At 42.9% G+C, this 18510-nt stretch overlaps 1 protein-coding gene across 1 annotated transcript in view; it reads right to left on the reverse strand.

Annotated features, from left to right (window-relative positions):
- The window catches only part of MSN (moesin), a 45455-nt gene extending 37597 nt beyond the window's left edge, over positions 1 to 7858 (reverse strand). The window contains exon 1 of the mRNA XM_084293988.1: positions 7731 to 7858. Coding sequence (XP_084150114.1) covers positions 7731 to 7742 — 12 coding nt within the window. The 5' untranslated portion in view covers positions 7743 to 7858. The remainder of the gene's footprint in view (positions 1 to 7730) is intronic.
- Positions 7859 to 18510: the final 10652 nt, after the last annotated feature.

The following is an 18510-nucleotide window of genomic DNA, read 5'->3' on the forward strand; positions in this document are numbered from 1 at the left end:
GTAAAAAAATTCCACTTCATTATTCTCAGACACATTATGAACAAAAAGCCACAACTCCATAGGGGAAAAAAAATACTGGTATGCGTGTTTGCTGAGGGACCTGACACTTCACCCTAATAATTTGGGTGTCAGCTCAGTTTTTGCACTGTAAAAAAGTGCAGAATTAATACTGGAGAGCCAAGTTCAGTACAGTTTAAAAGCCATAGCAAGGAGATTTGGCCTATAATTTTGTGCTTTATTAGACTGTTACATAAAACCAAGTACATTTATTAAATGGTGTGACTAAATGATTGATTGGACTGTAATGGCAGATTTTTTCTCTGCTTAGTCACTTCCCCACCTTAAATCCAGAGAAAAAGAAGGCTGTGAATCATAAGGGCTTACTAACAATAAAAGGGTAAGTCAGTGATATACAGACAGACAAGAATGGCTCATGGCTGCAGGAAGACATCAGTTTTGCCTTTAAAAGAAAATACCTGGAGAACACAGGAATGCACACAATAGCAGAACTGCAGTTCTCCAATATGCTGTATGCAAGATTTTCTGACACTGACTTAAATCTCCAAAAAAAATTGTGGTTTTGTAGTATTCACACTCCAATACACTATTGAAGTAAGTGTCCTTTTAAGTAGTCTCTCTAAGCAGCAAACTTACTGATCAGCAGTGCTATAAGCTTACAAGAGAGAGCATAGATCAGTCCAGACCAAGCATACTGCGCCATTATGCTTCACTACTTCACTAGTTGTCCCTTACCTGATCTTCTCAGATATTTCCTTCACTCGGAAATTCCTTACGCGGAATTGCTGCTGGCAGAGAAAGGAGACTGTCTCTTCCCTCCCAGACCACCATCCAATTCTTGCCTAATCACACCTCTCCACAGAGCTGATCAGCTTCAGTATTTTTTCATTCATTCCTCCTTTTGCAGCACATCTGCACTTTTGTCTGTAGCTATTAGTCAACCAACAACGGCAAAAGGGAGAGAAACTAGTATGGCCAAATACTCGTATTTTTTTTTAGCCTGGGAATGGGATGAGAACAAAACATCATTCCTCAACCCTAAATTTATCTTTTTGAAAATTGGTTCCTCAGGACTACAGCTTCAGAGATATCAAAACAAACAAGGAAAAAAAAAAATTGCTCAAATCACATCACTAAAAAACACTTCAGAGTAGTTTCTCCCCAGGTTCAAAAAGCTGCTATACATAGACCAGGAATATCTGACGGCCCCACTACTCCACAGGAGGATCGGATCACAGATTTACAGAAGATATTTCACAGATGCACAGGAGAGAAGCAGCACTAGATTGCTTGCCCTTGCATCTATGGTTGCTACAGCCGTAATTTCCTCAGGCAAATGTAAGGCCCAAATCTCTGCATTTTCAGATTTGAAACCTCTAAACAGTTGCAGTTGATCCTACGGTTTTATAACCACCGAGGCCGCCAGCAACTGTTTTTCTTCCTACACCACTGCCAAGTATCTGCTGCACAATCTATTACGTGTTACAGTAAGAGTCAGCATTAATTGTTGGAGTCAGAAGGATGGGTTTTATGCCCACAACTTCCACAACACTTGAATGCTCCACCTAGACACAGCTATAGGTGTTGTTATGAAGAGGTTCACCCAGGAGTAGCTTTCCATGAATCTAGACTTCAGTCTGCTTTAGATGTTTCAGTTGGGATAAAAAATAAAATAAAATAAAATTCTTTGATGCAGTAATATTGCCTGCACTACACAAACTCCTGCCATTCTCAAACACCCCCAGGGAAAAGAAAGCAATTAACTGGCTGCATACTACTGCTCTTCATTTACATCAGTTAATTGCCCTGGATTATTCCCAGGCAGGGAGGGATTTCCTCTTTTCCAGCAATATGTCTACAACAGCAGGGAAGCTCCTCACAGGATGACGTTGATTTCTAGTATCATCATCTAGCAGGCAGACAAACAAGACACCTGGGGGGGGGGGGGGGGATCAGGAGTTAAAGCCGAGATCTTGGAACCCTTTTTGAAGCAGATCCCACTGCAGTCCTCAGAACAATGATTAAGCACAGATAACAGTTTTATTGTGCAAATTCAGGGAGGCCCTCTTGCTGTGCAGAGGCAGAAAAACAAGTCAGCCAAATAAGGCTGTTTGAGCTGTACCAAGCCAGGAAAGAGTCCAGGAGATGACGTAGTTAGAGGAAGCTTTTAGTCAGTTTCCTTTATAACCTGGAGCAGGGCCAGAGCTACCTCTTCCAGACAAGTTTCTCAGTGAAGTGTCAGTTGATCAGAAAGGACATGGAGAGCCCAGCAACTCAAGAAGGGTCCTGTTCCCCCCTCACCCCAGCTTCACAAGAAGCAAATGCAGAAGATATTTGAAGCATTCAGTTTCGGTTTGCCAGCTGTCTTTCATATAGCTACCTAGAGACTTCAGTGAGCTCTGCACAAAGAGAAGTTCACACCAGCCATTATACATAAAACAACTGAAACAAGTTTCCTCTAGAGGCAGCGATGCCATTTCCTGTCAAAAAATGAGTCCATATTAAGACATCTTATGAAGTATCCCCTTGAGAAAAGCAAGAATTGTGATTAACATTCAGGGGTGATTAATCAGATGAGGCAGTCACCCAAAGGAAAGTGTTGCAACCCCTTGCAGGTCCAAAAAAGGTAGTGCCTGCAAATGCTAAGGGGACAGGGTATATGCTAGAAGTGATGACCAGCCCCCTGATATTAGGCCCTATTTTCCCCCACAGGATTCTTACAGCAGAAGTAGCAGATCTAAAGCTTTCCTTAGGCTGCTTTTATTATATGCACCTCACCAACCTTCTTCTTGCTCATTTGCCTCATGTAAGAAATTAGGAGGTCAAAAATGAAAAAAGGACTCAACTAACATTCAGTCCTATGGAAACTCCGGTACCATAAGCACTCTTAACCCTAATAATCTGTAATGTTAGTTTTACAAACTGGATCATGACTACCAATTCATATCAGGTACTCAGACCAGTTCTTGCTCACTACAGTTTAAAAGAATTGTAACTGATGCCTTCTGCAGCACACTACCAGTTAGGTTCAGGGCTTTCTGTAAGAGGGGGGGAGTAGAATTTTACAGTTATGCATTTACAGAGTGAATATAAAGTTTATTTTTATTCTATAAACCCCCTGTTTAACTTCAGCATAGAAGGCTCGGAAGTACTAAACAGAAGCTTTTGCTCATTGTTAGTGTTAACTGCTTCATCTACACAAGAAGTAAAAGCTTGCTATTCTTGCATAATCTAGGAACCAAAATGATTAATACAATACAAGCTGGGGTGTAATTTTCTTTCCTGCTTTCTTACATCCCACAACAGGTATTTTACTACAGGTAATTCATTGTACTCCAAATTGGTAGTTTACCTGGTTTCAGAGCACTCTCAGCATGCTTTGTAAATTACTGTTGCTCCCATTGTACAAACTTATCTGAAATTCACCAACAGGGGCAACACCGGCTTTTGTGTAAAGCAAGGTCTTTTGGAGCTCTCAATCACACTTTTTTACTGCAATTCAATGCATGCAATAGTGTTAGAAGAAAGATACAAGGGATTAAGTTCACCCAACAAGCTAGCACTAGTGCCAGACCAAACCCTATCTAATTTTGATCAGTGGTGGCAAGTTTCTCAGGTTATACTGAGGGACAGAGAGAGGGAAATACAACATCTGAAGACCAACCCTTGGGTAAGAGAGAAGACACCTGAACTGTTCCTAGCGTAGGAACATAGTTCCTATACTAGTGTAGTCATATTTCATAGCACAACAAGATTCAAATCCTGGGCACCAGAAGTACAGCATCCATCCATTAAAAGTCATGGTTTGCATCACTGTCCACCGCTGTCCTTCCAGATTTCAAGAGCTCTAGCAAATTCCACAAGGGGAAAAAAAAAAAAGGCATTACCCAAACATAGTGCTCTGTTTACAATTGTCATCTTGCTATGTTTAGTAGCAAGATACCACACCTCAGGAAACTAACTACCCGGAGGGTTCTCCTCATACTTGATCCATAATCTGTTACCATCCTTCTAACTAGACCCATACCGTTCCAAAGAATAGAGGGAGATATGCTTCAGGGACCTCTGGATTCCGATGGGGAATTAGGACCATCAATTTTCACTACAGTGTCCTTGAAGGCCTTAATGGCCACCACTGCAATGAATTTTAGAAAATAGAGGAAAAAGGCAGCAGTAATGAAGAAATTTTAAAAGTCTGAGCTAGCATAACAGAGCTGAAATCCACAAATCTCACTGTTCTTTTGTGCTTGTCCAAGATGACTTTTTTCTGCAGTAATACTCTGCCCTAGAAACCTGGAGACTTATGTTCTCAGCATCTAGAGAAACACTTAGTTCTGCTAATAAGGTAAGGAGGCCAAACTTCACTACCTCAGTTTGAAGCTGTTTGTAATATTCAAGCTCTGATTAAACCCATTTCCCTACAGTGAGCGAGGACTACATTACCTAATACTGAATTGTTCAATTACTAGTGATAGGACAGTTTTAAGAGTTGAATACACACTTTATACAAGGCAGATGCTCACATTTCAAGTTCTCAGTGACATATCCATTCATATAGCCACTAAGCCAGTATGTTCACAGACAAAATATTTAACAAATCCTGATACAGAAATGCTGCTTTTTCCAATAGTAAAAAACACTGAAATATCATCCAGTTGTCAAACACGACTGGTACAAAACTGTGGCCTTCCCCTCTACTACTCCTCTCCAGCTAAAATGTTTTTTTGTAATATTAAAGTGATTAACAATATGGCTTGGCCCAGCTGTCAATATGACATCTCATTCATTTCTATCAGGATTTGGAACAGAATGTGACATTCAGCTCCACCCATCCCAAAATGACTCAGGACCAGTCAGTGAGCATGAGATCAGAGCCTACTCATGACCATACTTCCCACAAGCAGGGGAGTTTCGGAGTTGACAATAGCTTGAAAGAGGTATCTTACCACCCAACCGCTTCTACCCCTTTGCAATACAAATTGTGTGTGGGGATTATATGTCCTCTTTCATGTGCACTTTAACTGTTTACATCCTGCAAGTTTTTCAGAATAAAAAAGTTACAAACAGGAGTTGGTTGCCTTACTGTAAGAGCACTCAAGATAAAACAACGAAGCCTTCCTGTGGAGAGCATGGCAGGATAAGCAGGCTAATCTGGGATGGACTTCCTATAGTCTACAAGGTCTCCAACAACCAAACCCACTCTGACTGTGCAGACATTACACTTCACAACAGCAAAACCATGTGCCACTAGTTCAAAGGTTACCAAAGTTAATCTTGGATTCCTATTAATAGTGCACTAAAGCATAGTGCCACCGAACAAATCTCACATAACAAAGAGGCAATCTCTAGCTACATGTGTTAACATTTAGCCTAGCTTAACAAAGAGTAGGGACTCAGAACTCAACAGGTTTTGCTGCTCAAGCCACACAGCAGCTGCAGCAGCATGTTCTGTAAGCTTGGTGAGATGAATGATAAAAGCTACCAAACACTTTAGACACAAGTGTTTTTCCTGCCCAGCCAGAGTTGTTCCCTGGAACATTTCCTCCATCTGTCTTCTTCACAATGGATTTATTTTTGTGATGAAGCCTACATATAGCTACATCTAACTGCTCAGGTTTCACCCACATTTGACCTCGATCAAGGAGACTCACTTGCATTTTACTGTTTTGTTAATTAAGTAGCTATTAAACAAATCTAAAGCTAGCACACTAGCAGCCATGTTTCTTTCACATGAAGAACTGATTACACAGTTATGCCAGCATTTCCTGTTCCTGCAAACCACAGCTCAAAAAATGATGTTTAAAATATTATTTCAGTTGGGTCTGCAATTAGGGCAGATGGGGCAGGAAACCAAAGTGGCTGACATAACAGCCACTCTCTACCTCAACAGGCACAAACACGTGAACTGCTTCTGCAGAATCTGCAGCATACAGCAAAGTACCTGAATGTCTTTATTTGTTCCAGTTTTTAAAAGCTCTTGAAAGCAGAACTGCTCCATCACAGCCAGAAAGCAGCAGATTGTGAAAATGAATCTGGCCTAGGGTGTGTCTCCAGATTCAAAGGCTAAGAGTACCTTGTCATGCAGTGGCAGAGCACTTTGATTCAGCCTGTTAGCAGGGAATCCTGCCTCATGAGCCTCTCTGCAACACATTCAAAACTTTTTGGCTGATTCATACTAAAAGAAGTCACTCCACGATTGTAAACTCTCCTCTGGCTAAAACATCTCAACCACATTTTACACAAGAGTTCCCTAACCTGGGCCACTTCTGTTGATCTTACTTCTGAAAAAAAGGCGACAAGTTCAGTAACTCTTCACTAACGGTTGCTGTTTGAAAAAGCAGTTTTCAAAATCTTTATAAAATATTGTCTTCTCAACCTTTAAGTGACTGAGTTCGGTATCCTTTAAGATGATGTTTACAATTAAAGAAAAGCTTACAATAATCCCAGATTTTTTTGTCAGATACATTGTCTCAGACTGCTTTTAAGACAGCAGGAAAAGAATTCAAACACATTCAAAAAAAAAGACAGCATTCAAAAGTCATTCAAACAGGCACCTAGTATCTAAAGGGATAAAATTAAACTACTTAAAAAAATTGAGGGTGGATTCCATTTCAACTTCCACTTGTATAAGGGTGTGGTTTTTTTGTTTGGTTCTTTCCCTATCCCCCCCCAAATAAGTTTATTAGAAGTGCTTAGGCCATTTCAGATCATTCCTAGCGAGGAAATATCCAGAGCCTTCCAGCCTGCTCCTTCCTGTGTTATCAATGAAGGGCGAGGACCCATTCTTTTACTCCAACCAGAGAAATTAAGTTGGAAAAGAAAAAAAAAAAAAAAAAGCTCCTTATTAGTCACTGAACTACTGCTGTGAGAGGGAGAGTCAAGTACAGACTTGAACAGACTTTCTAAAGCACCAATCTCTCTCTAGCCAAGAAATACTTCAAGTCAAGCTGGGACAAGGCTCCCTAACAACTCAAACTGACTAATTAGAAGTTGTGAAAACCCTAAACGTCTCTCTACAAAGCACACGAGAGGTAGCCATAGATTTAATTAGCTCCCCGCCACGCTCTCAAAAGCTGTGTCCGACTCGCCGAGCTCGGAGCACACGTACTCGAGCAGCACGCCCGCGTGCAGACTGCGGAAGACACGGGCGAGGCAGGGGGGAGGAGGAAGGCACCTCTTTATTCAGACATGTTAGGGAGGAGAGCAGCGGCCAGAGGGAGCTGCCCGACGCGCCGTTACTCAGGCAGCCGCGGTGCGGTCGCCGCCGTGGGGTCCTCCGGCCCCGGCCGCCCTGCCCCCGGCCCGCCCGGGCTGCGGGGGGCGCGGGGATGCCGCGACGGGCCGGGAAGCGGCCGGAGGGGAGGGGAGCACAAGATGGAGGGGCGGGCGGCTCCGCTCCGCTCCCCCCCGCCCGCCGCATCCCTGCCGCGTCCCTCCTTCCCTCCCTCCCTTCCTCCTCCTCTCTTCCTCCCTCCCTCCGGGGGTCGCGGCCGCCCCGCGGCTGCCGCCGGCTCCGCCAGAGCCCCCCGGCCCCCGCCGCCGCTGCGCTGGGGCGGCCCCGCCTGGGCAGGGCCGGGCGGGAAGGGAAGGGAAGGCATTCCGGCTCTCCGTCGGGCGGGCAGCCGCGCTCCGCCATCCCCTGCCGCCGCCAGGCCCCCGGGGGAGCTCGGGGCGGGGGAGCCGCGACTCCCTGGCGGCCGCGGGGCGCTCACCGTTTTCGGCATCTTTCCGGCGGACTGGGCACGACAACTCGGTCCTCCTGCGCTGCTGGGGCTCTCCGCGCCGCTTCTAACGGGACTCCGCGCCGCGCCTCTCGCCCGCCTGCCCCGGCACAGACCCCGCCCCGCCGGCGGCCGCCCTGCCCGCCCCCGGCCGCCTTCCTTCGGGGCCGGAGCAGCGGCGCCCCCGCCCTGCGCGGCCCGGCCCCGAGAGCTGGGCGCGGCGCGGCTCGCTCCGGCCGTGCGGCGGCGGGAGCCGGGCCGGGAGGCGCCGCCGGGGGAGGGGGAAGCACGGGCGTGCCCCCCTTCCCCGTCTGTCCGTGCTCTGCGAGGCAGTCTTGGAAGGGGAGCGGGGCTGGTGGCAGCGGCCCGCCAGGGCGAAAGCCGCGGAGGCGGGGGTGTCCCGCATCCCTGACATTGGGTACCCGAGAAAGCCCTGGACTCAGAAGCTTATTTACATGCCAGCTGTCGCTGAGACTTCTGGTCCTTTCTAAATGCGTTATTTTAAAAATAACCGGATTTTATGGGCGATTGCACTCTTCAAAATAAGACCACGGCGCTGGTGCATGACAGATCCTTTTGTCTTGCATTTCGTCTGAGTCATGCACGCTGGGTACTGCTCAGCCGTGGAGGTAAGTCAGTACTCTTCCCGGCTGACCGGGGCGTTTGCTGAGAATGCTGTGCTTTATGGGGTTTTCATAGCTGTCTCTAACTAAAAAGCACACATCCAGCTTCAGGTATTTGGAAAACAAAAAAGACACAAGGGGCTGCGGCTTCCAGAAGCTCGGCAGGCTCACCACTTCTTGTCCTCAAGCCTCCTCAGAGGCCACCACCAAAATTACACAGAATAGAAGAGCAGTCAAATTCATGGACTGAAATAGGCTGAGGACCACTTGCCAAAGTTTCCCTTGTCATCAGTGTTTTGGAACCACTGACAGAGGGAATCAAGGTCCGACGTTTTCACAGGGTTTTAAAGAACCCGTTTCATCTTATTCGGGACTTTGAAAATAACTGTCAAAGTGACACAAGTTCTACTACCAGAAGAAAAAAAAAACACAAAACAAAACAAAAAAAACCTTTGTTTTTACAGTTAACAGCTTGGAGGACAGCTTGTGTCCAGTAGAAATAAATTAATTTTCTCAGTAAGCTTCATATCTTATTTTTTAAGGAAAGTAGAAACCTATTTTCCTATCTAGCTTGAGTTTTATCTTCATGTCAAATCCGCTAAATGTTTTCAGATCTGTAAGTCTTTCAGATCTTTTGTGATGGGAAGACCATTCAAAACTAGCTGTACTTCATACTCACTTTTTCCCTGCATATGAATAAATATTGTGTTAACATGAGAACACATGAATTCGGATATAAAATGGAAAAGATGCAAACCAAGCTCTACGAGGCATTTCAGCACAGACTCCTGCTGAGTAAACTGTTTTCTGGAATTTGATTACAGGATTCTACTGGGATTAGTATTAAACTGAGGCACATTGGGAACTGATTTCAGATTCATAGTAACACTTTGTACATCTTTAAAATTGCACTTCATTCAAAAGGTCTCAAAATGCCTTGTAAATACCCATAGTGAAATCCTAACCATCTGGGGAAAAAAAAAATAAAAGGAGTTTTCTCTTTTTTCCTAAGGAATAATATTGTTGTAGAAGTATATGTAATATAACACATAATTTTTAAACTAAAGACTTGTAAGTTGTGTTGATTTGCTTTTCAGTGTCATGTTTCCTCACCATACAGCATTATGTGGGGAAAAAAGACACAATAGTCTCACCCAGAAGGAAGGAAGGAAGGAAGGAAGGAAGGAAGGAACAAAGCCTTGCTTTACCTCAGAGTAAAATGGGAGTGATACTATTAAGAGCAATGCCATTATACCTGTACTCACCTGAAAGGAGATAGGAATGAGGTTCATAAGCTTTGTTTACTTCATCAGAATATGCAGGTTTCACCTAAACTAGAATCTCTATTCTGTCTATTTACAGGGGGAAGATTAAAAATATATACATATTATTTAAATATATATTATTAAATAAAATAAATATATTTTATAAATAATATATTATAATGTAAATATATTTTATAAAATAAATATATTTTATTAAAAAAATAATTGCTTTTACACTGGTATTTGTTTGTTTGTTTTTCCTTTTCTAATTTTTACACCAACTGTTTCTTAGACTAGGCCGAACAAGACTGAGAAATTAAAGGGTCCCACTTGTTTCCCACAGAAAAATATTACTGACAAAAGATATCCATAGTACCAAAAATACTTGCTTGTGATTTTGGCAAATGATAGAGGGCACCCACAGTGTCAGGTTTGGATCCAGGAACACTAAATGTGAGATTTCCCCCTGAATTCAAGTGGTTCTGTGAAGACCTCTTCATTACTATTCTAACAAAAATATCAGTGATGGGGAGAGTCTGATTCTGCTTCTACTGGGACTTGTATTTCCAGGTTCCTTCATGAGACTGAAGTTACTGTTTGGAGGATTTAATCATTCTTTTTCACACAGATGATAGAACTGCAGATGATAAAAGTATATTTCCTTGCCATATTTAAGGAGCTACAGTTTAGCATCCAGGGAACTGACCTTTGCTTCATAGTACTTAGGACAGGAGCCATGATTCAAAGGAAGTCCCTTGCCAGTGAAACAATCAGATACAAAGCAGTCACACTCGTGGTGTGTCAGGCATTGGCTGTGTGCACAGAAAGTCACAAACTGTATGTCTTCTGTCTACAAGCAGCCTGAAGGGGTGAGACAAAGCAAAGGGAAGTCTCCAGCATGATAGACACTTCTCTTGTTGTTTTCTACTGCTCATAGCAATAGCTAAACAAAAGACTATACATGCCACTCTGAAAGACAAGGGTTCCTGTGACAGGCACATGAATCTCCAAGCTTTACTTCCTCTCCTGCTTCTTCCTTTCCTCTTCCCCTTCCCTGTTAAGCAGAAGAATAAGACATCTGAAAGGTCTGCACTCAAGGATTCTCCAGCTACACTGTCACCAGGAATTCCTGCTGTGGAAGTGCTGCACCAGGATCTGATTTCACCCTCAGATCTCTTCTGTGCTAGCTGCTGGGGAGGGACTGCAGTATCAAGCAGTCCATTTGCAGAGCCATCTCTGCCTGTCCATGTGTGAGAACAAGCACAGCAGTGGATTCCTGGAGAGCCACAGGCAGGGGTTATCTCTCCTCCACAACTGAAGGATGAGATTTCAAGTGTCAGCTGACTAAAGCTCCTCCTGGGAAGAGTCTGAAGTAACATTGCCCAAGGCCTCAAAAGTGCCATTACTTCTAGCCTGCTCAGAGCCTAAATAATATTCGAGTATTTCAGAATTAGATTAGACCAAAATGACGTTAAGCATTCTCCTGGGAGAAGGCCTGATATTTCACTAGGGATTTATTGCCTTGGTTTTGTTTAGATCATGGATTTTGTAGTACCTTCTTTTAGGTGGAAAAAGTATATCAATGATTTGGTCTGAAATAAAAGAATTATTTAGTATGAACTCTTCAACAGGAGCTGTTTCTTCAGTATACAGTTTTCTTGGACTAATGCTGGGTGACTTGAACTGCCCTTCACGTAGCTTTGACAGAAGACAGAGGACTCATTCCATCCACAATATGGCAATGTAACAAAACAAACAACAACAACCAAAGAAAAATTAAAGGTATTCCGTACTCAAAGGTGTAATTCAGAAGGCTGAAAGAAAGTTAGCTTTGATTTGCATAGCCAAAGGAGGGCACAAAATGAAATTGTTACTGTAGTGTGAAAACTACTCCTTCAACACACAGTAGTCCTAGATTATCCTCTATTCATTCTAAATACCATTTGCCTCCTTAGCACTGATGCCTTGAGCATCAGGGTAATCTTTTGCAGTGATTCTCAAACTGGGAGGATGAGAGGGGAAGGAGAGAACACACCATACCTAGGAATGCAGGATTTGAAAAGGGTGAGGATAATTCCTTGCCCACTCAGCTTCTGGAACACTGCAGAAGCTGACGGGGCCATCAGACATGTGGCCCCATTTATCTGATCCACTTTCTGCCTCAAAGAATGGATCTCACAACAGGGTGTGCTTCCAGCTCCTTGTTTGTCCATTCCACAAGGCAGAAATCATAGAATCATAGAATCATAGAATATCCTGAGTTGGAAGGGACCCTTAAGGATCATCAAGTCCAACTCTTGACACCGCACAGGTCTACCCAAAAGTTCAGACCATGTGACTAAGTGCACAGTCCACTCTCTTCTTAAATTCAGACAGGCTCGGTGCAGTGACCACTTCTCTGGGGAGCCTGTTCCAGTGTGCAACCACCCTCTCTGTGAAGAACCCCCTCCTGATGTCAAGCCTAAATTTCCTAAATTTAATATCTGGATTTGACTGCCAGATGCTCTGTAAAGACCTAGTTCCTAGTTCCCTCCTGCATATAAGAACCCCACTGCCAAGGAGGCCCCTATAAGGAACAGGGAAGGAGGCAGGACTACGGACATTCACTGTATGGCCCACATCACTCACCTCACCCTGTGTGTCTGGGGACATGCTGTGTTTGAGCAAGAGGAGGTAAAAGAGGAGATTTTTAAACCAGACAAAGTGTGTGCAAAGTACACAATGGCCGTATGAAAAAAAAAAAAAAGAAGAACCACACGTCTGCTAGAATTGCCTCTTCTTCAGATGCTCTTTTTATGTACCATATGGGAGTAAATGGTTGTATGTTGCTTGCTTTCTGCACCTTGTAACGCTTGCAGCAATGGGAGGAACAAAGAAATCTAATGGATATTGTGGGACACAACTCCAAATATTTACATCTCAAATACTAGATAATATAGCTAGCAAGGACAAAACAAAGAATGGGAATATACTTTGCCTGTTTGGGTGAAAGGTACTAATGTAAAAAATTCTCTGAAGCCTTTGTAGAATTGGAACAATGTGAGCTTTGGAGTCTGACACTGCCACCTTCTTCTCAGACCAAGAAGTTGGGAGTAAGGACTGCTGATCTCTTCCATCTCAAACTAACTGAGAGAAATGATTTCTGTGGATGATGGGAGAATCAAGTTATACTATCTTAACAGGACATTCCAAAGCTTCCTATGCGTAAAATCTGGAGAATCTTTTATTCAACACAACTCAGACCAGCAAGAGCTTATATGCAACACTGACAGGCTTTGTTGCAGAAAGGGAGGTGACTTGGAGTCTTCAGCAAAGATCTTCCATTGCTGTGCCCTGAAGTAGAAGGCTCTTTTCTCCTCTCCCCCTCCCTCTCTCCTGCTCTGCTTCCTCTCAGATACTTGATGTGTGGCCAAGATGATAGTTCTGGTGTAATGACCATGTAGGGCACGTGGATCACCAACACACACAGTGAGCTACCACAACTGCTGTCAGAGATCAGCAATTCTGAGATTCTAGTGAGGGCCACCAGGTGTGTCCTTCCATATCTCCCAGAGAAAGTGAGTGCCCAGCCCAATCACTGAGGCTGAGTACTAGGCTCTGGTTTGCTCTGATAGAGGTGGCCGCTGGATAGCAGACTATCAAGAATGCATTTACTTACACTGAGGATTTCTGAAGGCTTTGAAACCTAGTAATTGGGAGTAAATGTCTACAGAGGCAGTTTAAGAGGGTGAAAAATGGGCCATAGAGACCAAACAATCTTACTGAAAAGGAACCAGGGAGAAGCCAGTTCCGAAAGGGGTTTTCAGGTCAGTAGGTTTTGGCAGTTTAAAACAAAAACACACCCAAGAGCAAGTGGATCACCAACACCCGCAAACAGATACCAGTGTTGCGATCTCTAGCTGCAGAGAGAGCCTGATCATGACAAGAGATAGTGAAGGCAGGCCAGTGATGCTGTGACACATTGGGTAGGGTGTGGTCATTGCTACTGTTCATACACAAAGATTTTTAGTCTATACAAAACTCTGGAGACGGGCAGGGCTTTTTCTGTTTAGTTCATGGGGTGACAAAGAGCTCTATGATCAGGAAGGAAAGAGGCCTTGTGAAATATATTTGTCCTTTATCCTGTATCTCCAGTGCAATCAACAGAATTATATGAGGGAAGAATTTGACCAACTGAGAATAATGAAGTGACAGCAAATTATTTTTTCAACTGTTGACAGCAAATTATTTTTTCAACTGTTGCTAAACTTATTAGAAATATTAGAGTTCTTTGCACAAGTGCCAGTACCTTGCCAGCCTTGGTTCAGGGGGATGCTTACGAAGCATAGACAGTGACTGATAGTCTTTGTTGATCTTTCATCAGATGCTCAACAGATCCTGTGACAAGATGTCAATGATCTTTGTAGTCCTAACTGATTCATCTCTTGTCAGCCAGAGAGCATGTCACAGATACTTCTTCATCCTTTACCCAACCATTTTATATAATGAAATTTCTTTAAAAAAAAAAAAAAGACAAGTGTTAAACTTCACATTTGTCATCATCAGTAGTTGAGGTATATCAAAGAGGCAGTATTTACTGAAGTATTTAATTTCCCCACACACATCCTGCCCTCTCAAGCTCTTCATTTCCCAGGCTTTATCTTCTGGGTGATCATTCAAACAGTATTCTTGCACTGCCATGTTTGCAGCCCTCAGACATCACAGCAGGAGCTCAGTCTTACAGAGCTGTACAGCTTCCACATCAGGACCAGCTCTTCACCACATGGCTATCAGTTTCTTAACTTTTGCAAGGGCTTGAGGAAATCCTGTATTCATTTCCCCTTTAGTGATGGGTGAAACAATGAGCTGTCATTTATGTTGGTTACAAGGGCTGTAAACTTAGATTTAGTGAAACCATTGGAAAGACACACTTCTCACATCTCTGTTCACCTTCTATAACCTATTTTTCTTGCCTGTCCCTTCTTCACAGATGCACATATTTTTGTTACAGAATTGAGTTTAAACTGGATCTAACTTTAACACCAGCCAGGAACATGATACATAGAGATGAGCAAATCACCAAGTGACTTCCTCAGAAAAGCTTCCTGGAGGAGTTAAAACGGATCTAACTGAACACAAGCGCACATTCAATGCTGGTGCAGGGAAAGAAAAATCTACTGACTCAGCATGGTTCATATTCTCACTTTCACTGTCTTCACATTAGAGTGATTATTAAAACTTACTTGCAATTGACTTGAAGTATGGAGACTGTCACCAATCAGTTAGGTAGCAAAACAGCTACACTGAAATGGCAGTAAAATGGATTCTGTCTTGAGGTTGATGTCTATTCCAAAGAGCATGTTATGAAAGAAGAAGCAATTAAAACAAATCATTCCTAACCCTCTTTTTTTTTTTTTTTTTTTCTTTTTTCTTTTTTCCCAATCAAATAAAATTCTGGATTCTGGCATTCTCCTAACCCTCATTAAAGATTTCCCTGAGCATTGTACCAACATCCATTAAAGTGTCTTCAAAAATCATATGAAGGAGAGTCTCTGGCCAGTAAGTCACTCTATGTTGCTGTAGACAATAAAGGAGAAAAGGATGGGTGGACAATTAATTTAAGATCCTGTTTTATGGGGATAGAAAAGAAAAACGAACAGGAAAATGAGAGCTCTGCAGGGATGGCAATAACAAACGTCATTTCTTAAGAAAACTTGACACTGCCACCAACACAGGACCTGCCTATACTGTTCAAACACCAAGGTTTCTTTTTTCATACAAAAATGACAAATTTGCCTCTCCCCAAGTAAAGTAAAAGTATCTGAGGTACTTAAAATTCACAACTTCCAGTATAAGAAAAATGAGGTTGTTGAAGTATTGTCCTATGGATTAGAGACGGAGACTAGAAGATAACTCTCCTCAGTCCTATGAGCTATGCCAGTCACTACTGGATGATTTCTTGTTCTTTTTGATTAACCTGTCTATAAAACTTATATAATAATATTGTTTATCTTAGAGGGGCAGACAAAATTGTCTTCAGGTTTTGGTCAAGAGTGCAGATGCTGTACTTTGTGTTAATTATTTTTTAATAGATGTTTGTACATAATGGCTACATTCTGAATCTAAAATAATTAGTTCCTGAATATTTTTGAAAATAATTATTTCTCCAGAATCATCTATCATAAGTAGAAGTTATCTGCCCTGAAGCAGTAGCCAGCAAATAAGCTACATGCTAACACTCAGGCAGCCCTGCTTCTGAAATTGTTGGTGGTTTGGGCTGTTATGCATTCAGCTGCAGGCCAATGTGGTATTCAGGATGTACTAAGAAGTTGGATTAAGAAGTTTTCTCCCCTCCTATCATCACTACATATAACTCTCCTGGAAATTAACAGTTCCTCAGGCAACAAGACTGTGTTGGTAAACTGCATCTACACCAGCCTTTTAGTTCAGATCAGGAGTTCGTTTTTGAAGTGAATTTCCTATTCACTGCACTTTGTTTCCCATCATGGTGTAGTCTCAAACCTGGTGAACTGAATTCCATTTGGATGAAAATAAGGCAGAAGATGCTCTTCAGGAGTACACCTAGAGTATTCCAGCTATTGGACAGCATTTGGTTAACAGGACCAGAATAGAGCAAGTGCAAAATAAGCTCCCTCTAAAACACGTTTCATGTGAATGTTCAATATTCAGCAGCAGCTGTTTTGTTTTCCATATCTGCTCCTATTATACCACACTACTTGTTAATGTTGACACACTGACCTGTTAAAATGATCCCTGCTTACTTATGGGTCTATTGAACCTGTTCAAGCATTTTTAGCAGGACAGATTTTAGCTTGGATCAGAGCTGGAAGAACTAAGCTAGGGAGCAAGGGCACGTAGATTTACTGGCACCTCTGTGGGGACAGTAACCTCCAAGGTAGCCAGTCTCGAATGGAGACAGAATAGCACCTTCAGTCTCAGGCCAGCTGAGACATAGCTGGGCACCAGGCTAGCCCATGGCTCACTTACCACCAAACTGAATGGAGGTGGCACCTAAATTCTCCTTTCCTCTACAGAATGGCACAGGCTCACCTATGGACTCAGGCTTCACTAACTGAAGTCAAATTCCTCCTGGAACACCAGTGTGCACTTTCCCAGAGGTCTTACCCTTCAGTTAGCCCTAGCTCCCTCTCATTTGATCTTTTTCTCTTGCCTGCTGTTGTGATTTGAAAGCCTTCTCTCCCTCACTCACAGAGTAGCTGCTTGTAATCCAACTTCTCTCTGCTTCTCCAGGGCTCCACATTAACTCACTGCTCCAGGCATTCCAGCTCTCACAGCACAGGAGCAGAGCAGGAGGGAACTCTCAGTCTCTCCACTAACATTAAGTCAATTCTCCCCACTGTACTGGAACTTTGTCAAGTGAATCGATGCACTGGAACATAGGTCTTAGCCATAATGAGGAGAAAGAAAACTGGCCCATGTTTCCAGGTAGTGGCGTATAATGTGGATGATGATATCAGCACTAACTGTTTCAGGCAAACCACCCTTTACTAGTTCTTTCCATCCAAGTCTTGGCTCCATTCATTTTGCCTGAGATTTAGATCTATTTTTGGAAGTGTTAAAAATATACAGGGAGTTGCCAGCCATTTTTATTCTAGTGCAGGAACATTATATACTGAAGACAGTAGTCTTGTCTCCTGCTTGAAGTGCTTTTTTTTTTCCAGATGAGCACCAAACCCTGACACATAACAGTGTTGTTTAGGTAAGTGTAGGTAAGCTGTTTCTACGCTAGGACATGGAGTAGACTCAAAACCCAAACCAAACCAAAAAAAAAACAACAACCACCCACAAAATCCAGAGCACTATTTTGCAGGAGATGCCAAGGTCTGAAGTATAATCTGGGAATGTTTATGTTACCTCTCCCACCCAACTGATTCACTCACAAGTGAAGGGAACTCCCTCCCACCCTGTTAACACTACAAGGTGTGATCTACAGTCAGGGTTGCATGGCTGTGGCAAGCAGCCCCTGGGCAACACTAATTCCCCCCCACATTCTGCAGTCAGTTCTTCTCTTTCCCACAGTTGAACACAATGACGTACCACATAGCACACACACGGACATGACAGATGGCATAATTTATTTTTCCTAGGTTTTTACTAAATACTCCCTTGCCATTGCATCTCTGATCCTAAAATGCAGAGAATTAAGGCATTTGGGATATTTGTTCCAGAAAAGTGAATAGGTAATAAAAAAGAGGAATGGATAGGTTGGATAAATAGATAGATAGGTGAATAGCAGATGGATAGGTAGGTAGATGCATAAATACATACATATGTACACAAACAGTTCTTAGCTATTCTCCTCTGTCCCAGAAGTGGCTGCCATTCAGTAACGGACATAAGGAGAATAGTCCTGATTTGACTGCTCTCTTTCATGGTAATTCTTCTCTCTTCATAGGGAACACAGACTTAACTTTTTAAAATCCAGCCATAACATTTTTTCTTTGTCTTGCAATTTTTCTCTCACTCAACCCACTTCTGATTTGGAGGTTTCTGTTTGTTTGCTTGAGTGATTGATTTTAAGCAAAGAAAATCCCCTGAGTTAAAATGACAAGGAAAAAAGCCCCCAGAGTCAAAACTAGTCTCCCAAGCCCAAACATATTTTGAGATGATCCCCAAGCCCAAGGTTGTCTTTTCCCACCCCCACCAGAAACCTTCACCCTCAGCAGCGCTGGAGGTAGGAAGGAATAGCTGGTGTTTGTACAGTGCTTTGAAAACACATAAATCCTCTGGATAATTCTCTTTTAGAAACCACACAGCCATCAGGATACCAAAGTTCCTCCCAGTGAAAGGCTAGTGCACAGCTAATCATTAAGCAAAATGGATGGCTCCTCAAGAGCACTTGAAATATCAGAAGTCCTCACT

The sequence above is a fragment of the Netta rufina genome (assembly GCF_964035555.1).
Source record: "Netta rufina genome assembly, chromosome: 12".
NCBI lineage: Eukaryota > Metazoa > Chordata > Aves > Anseriformes > Anatidae > Netta > Netta rufina.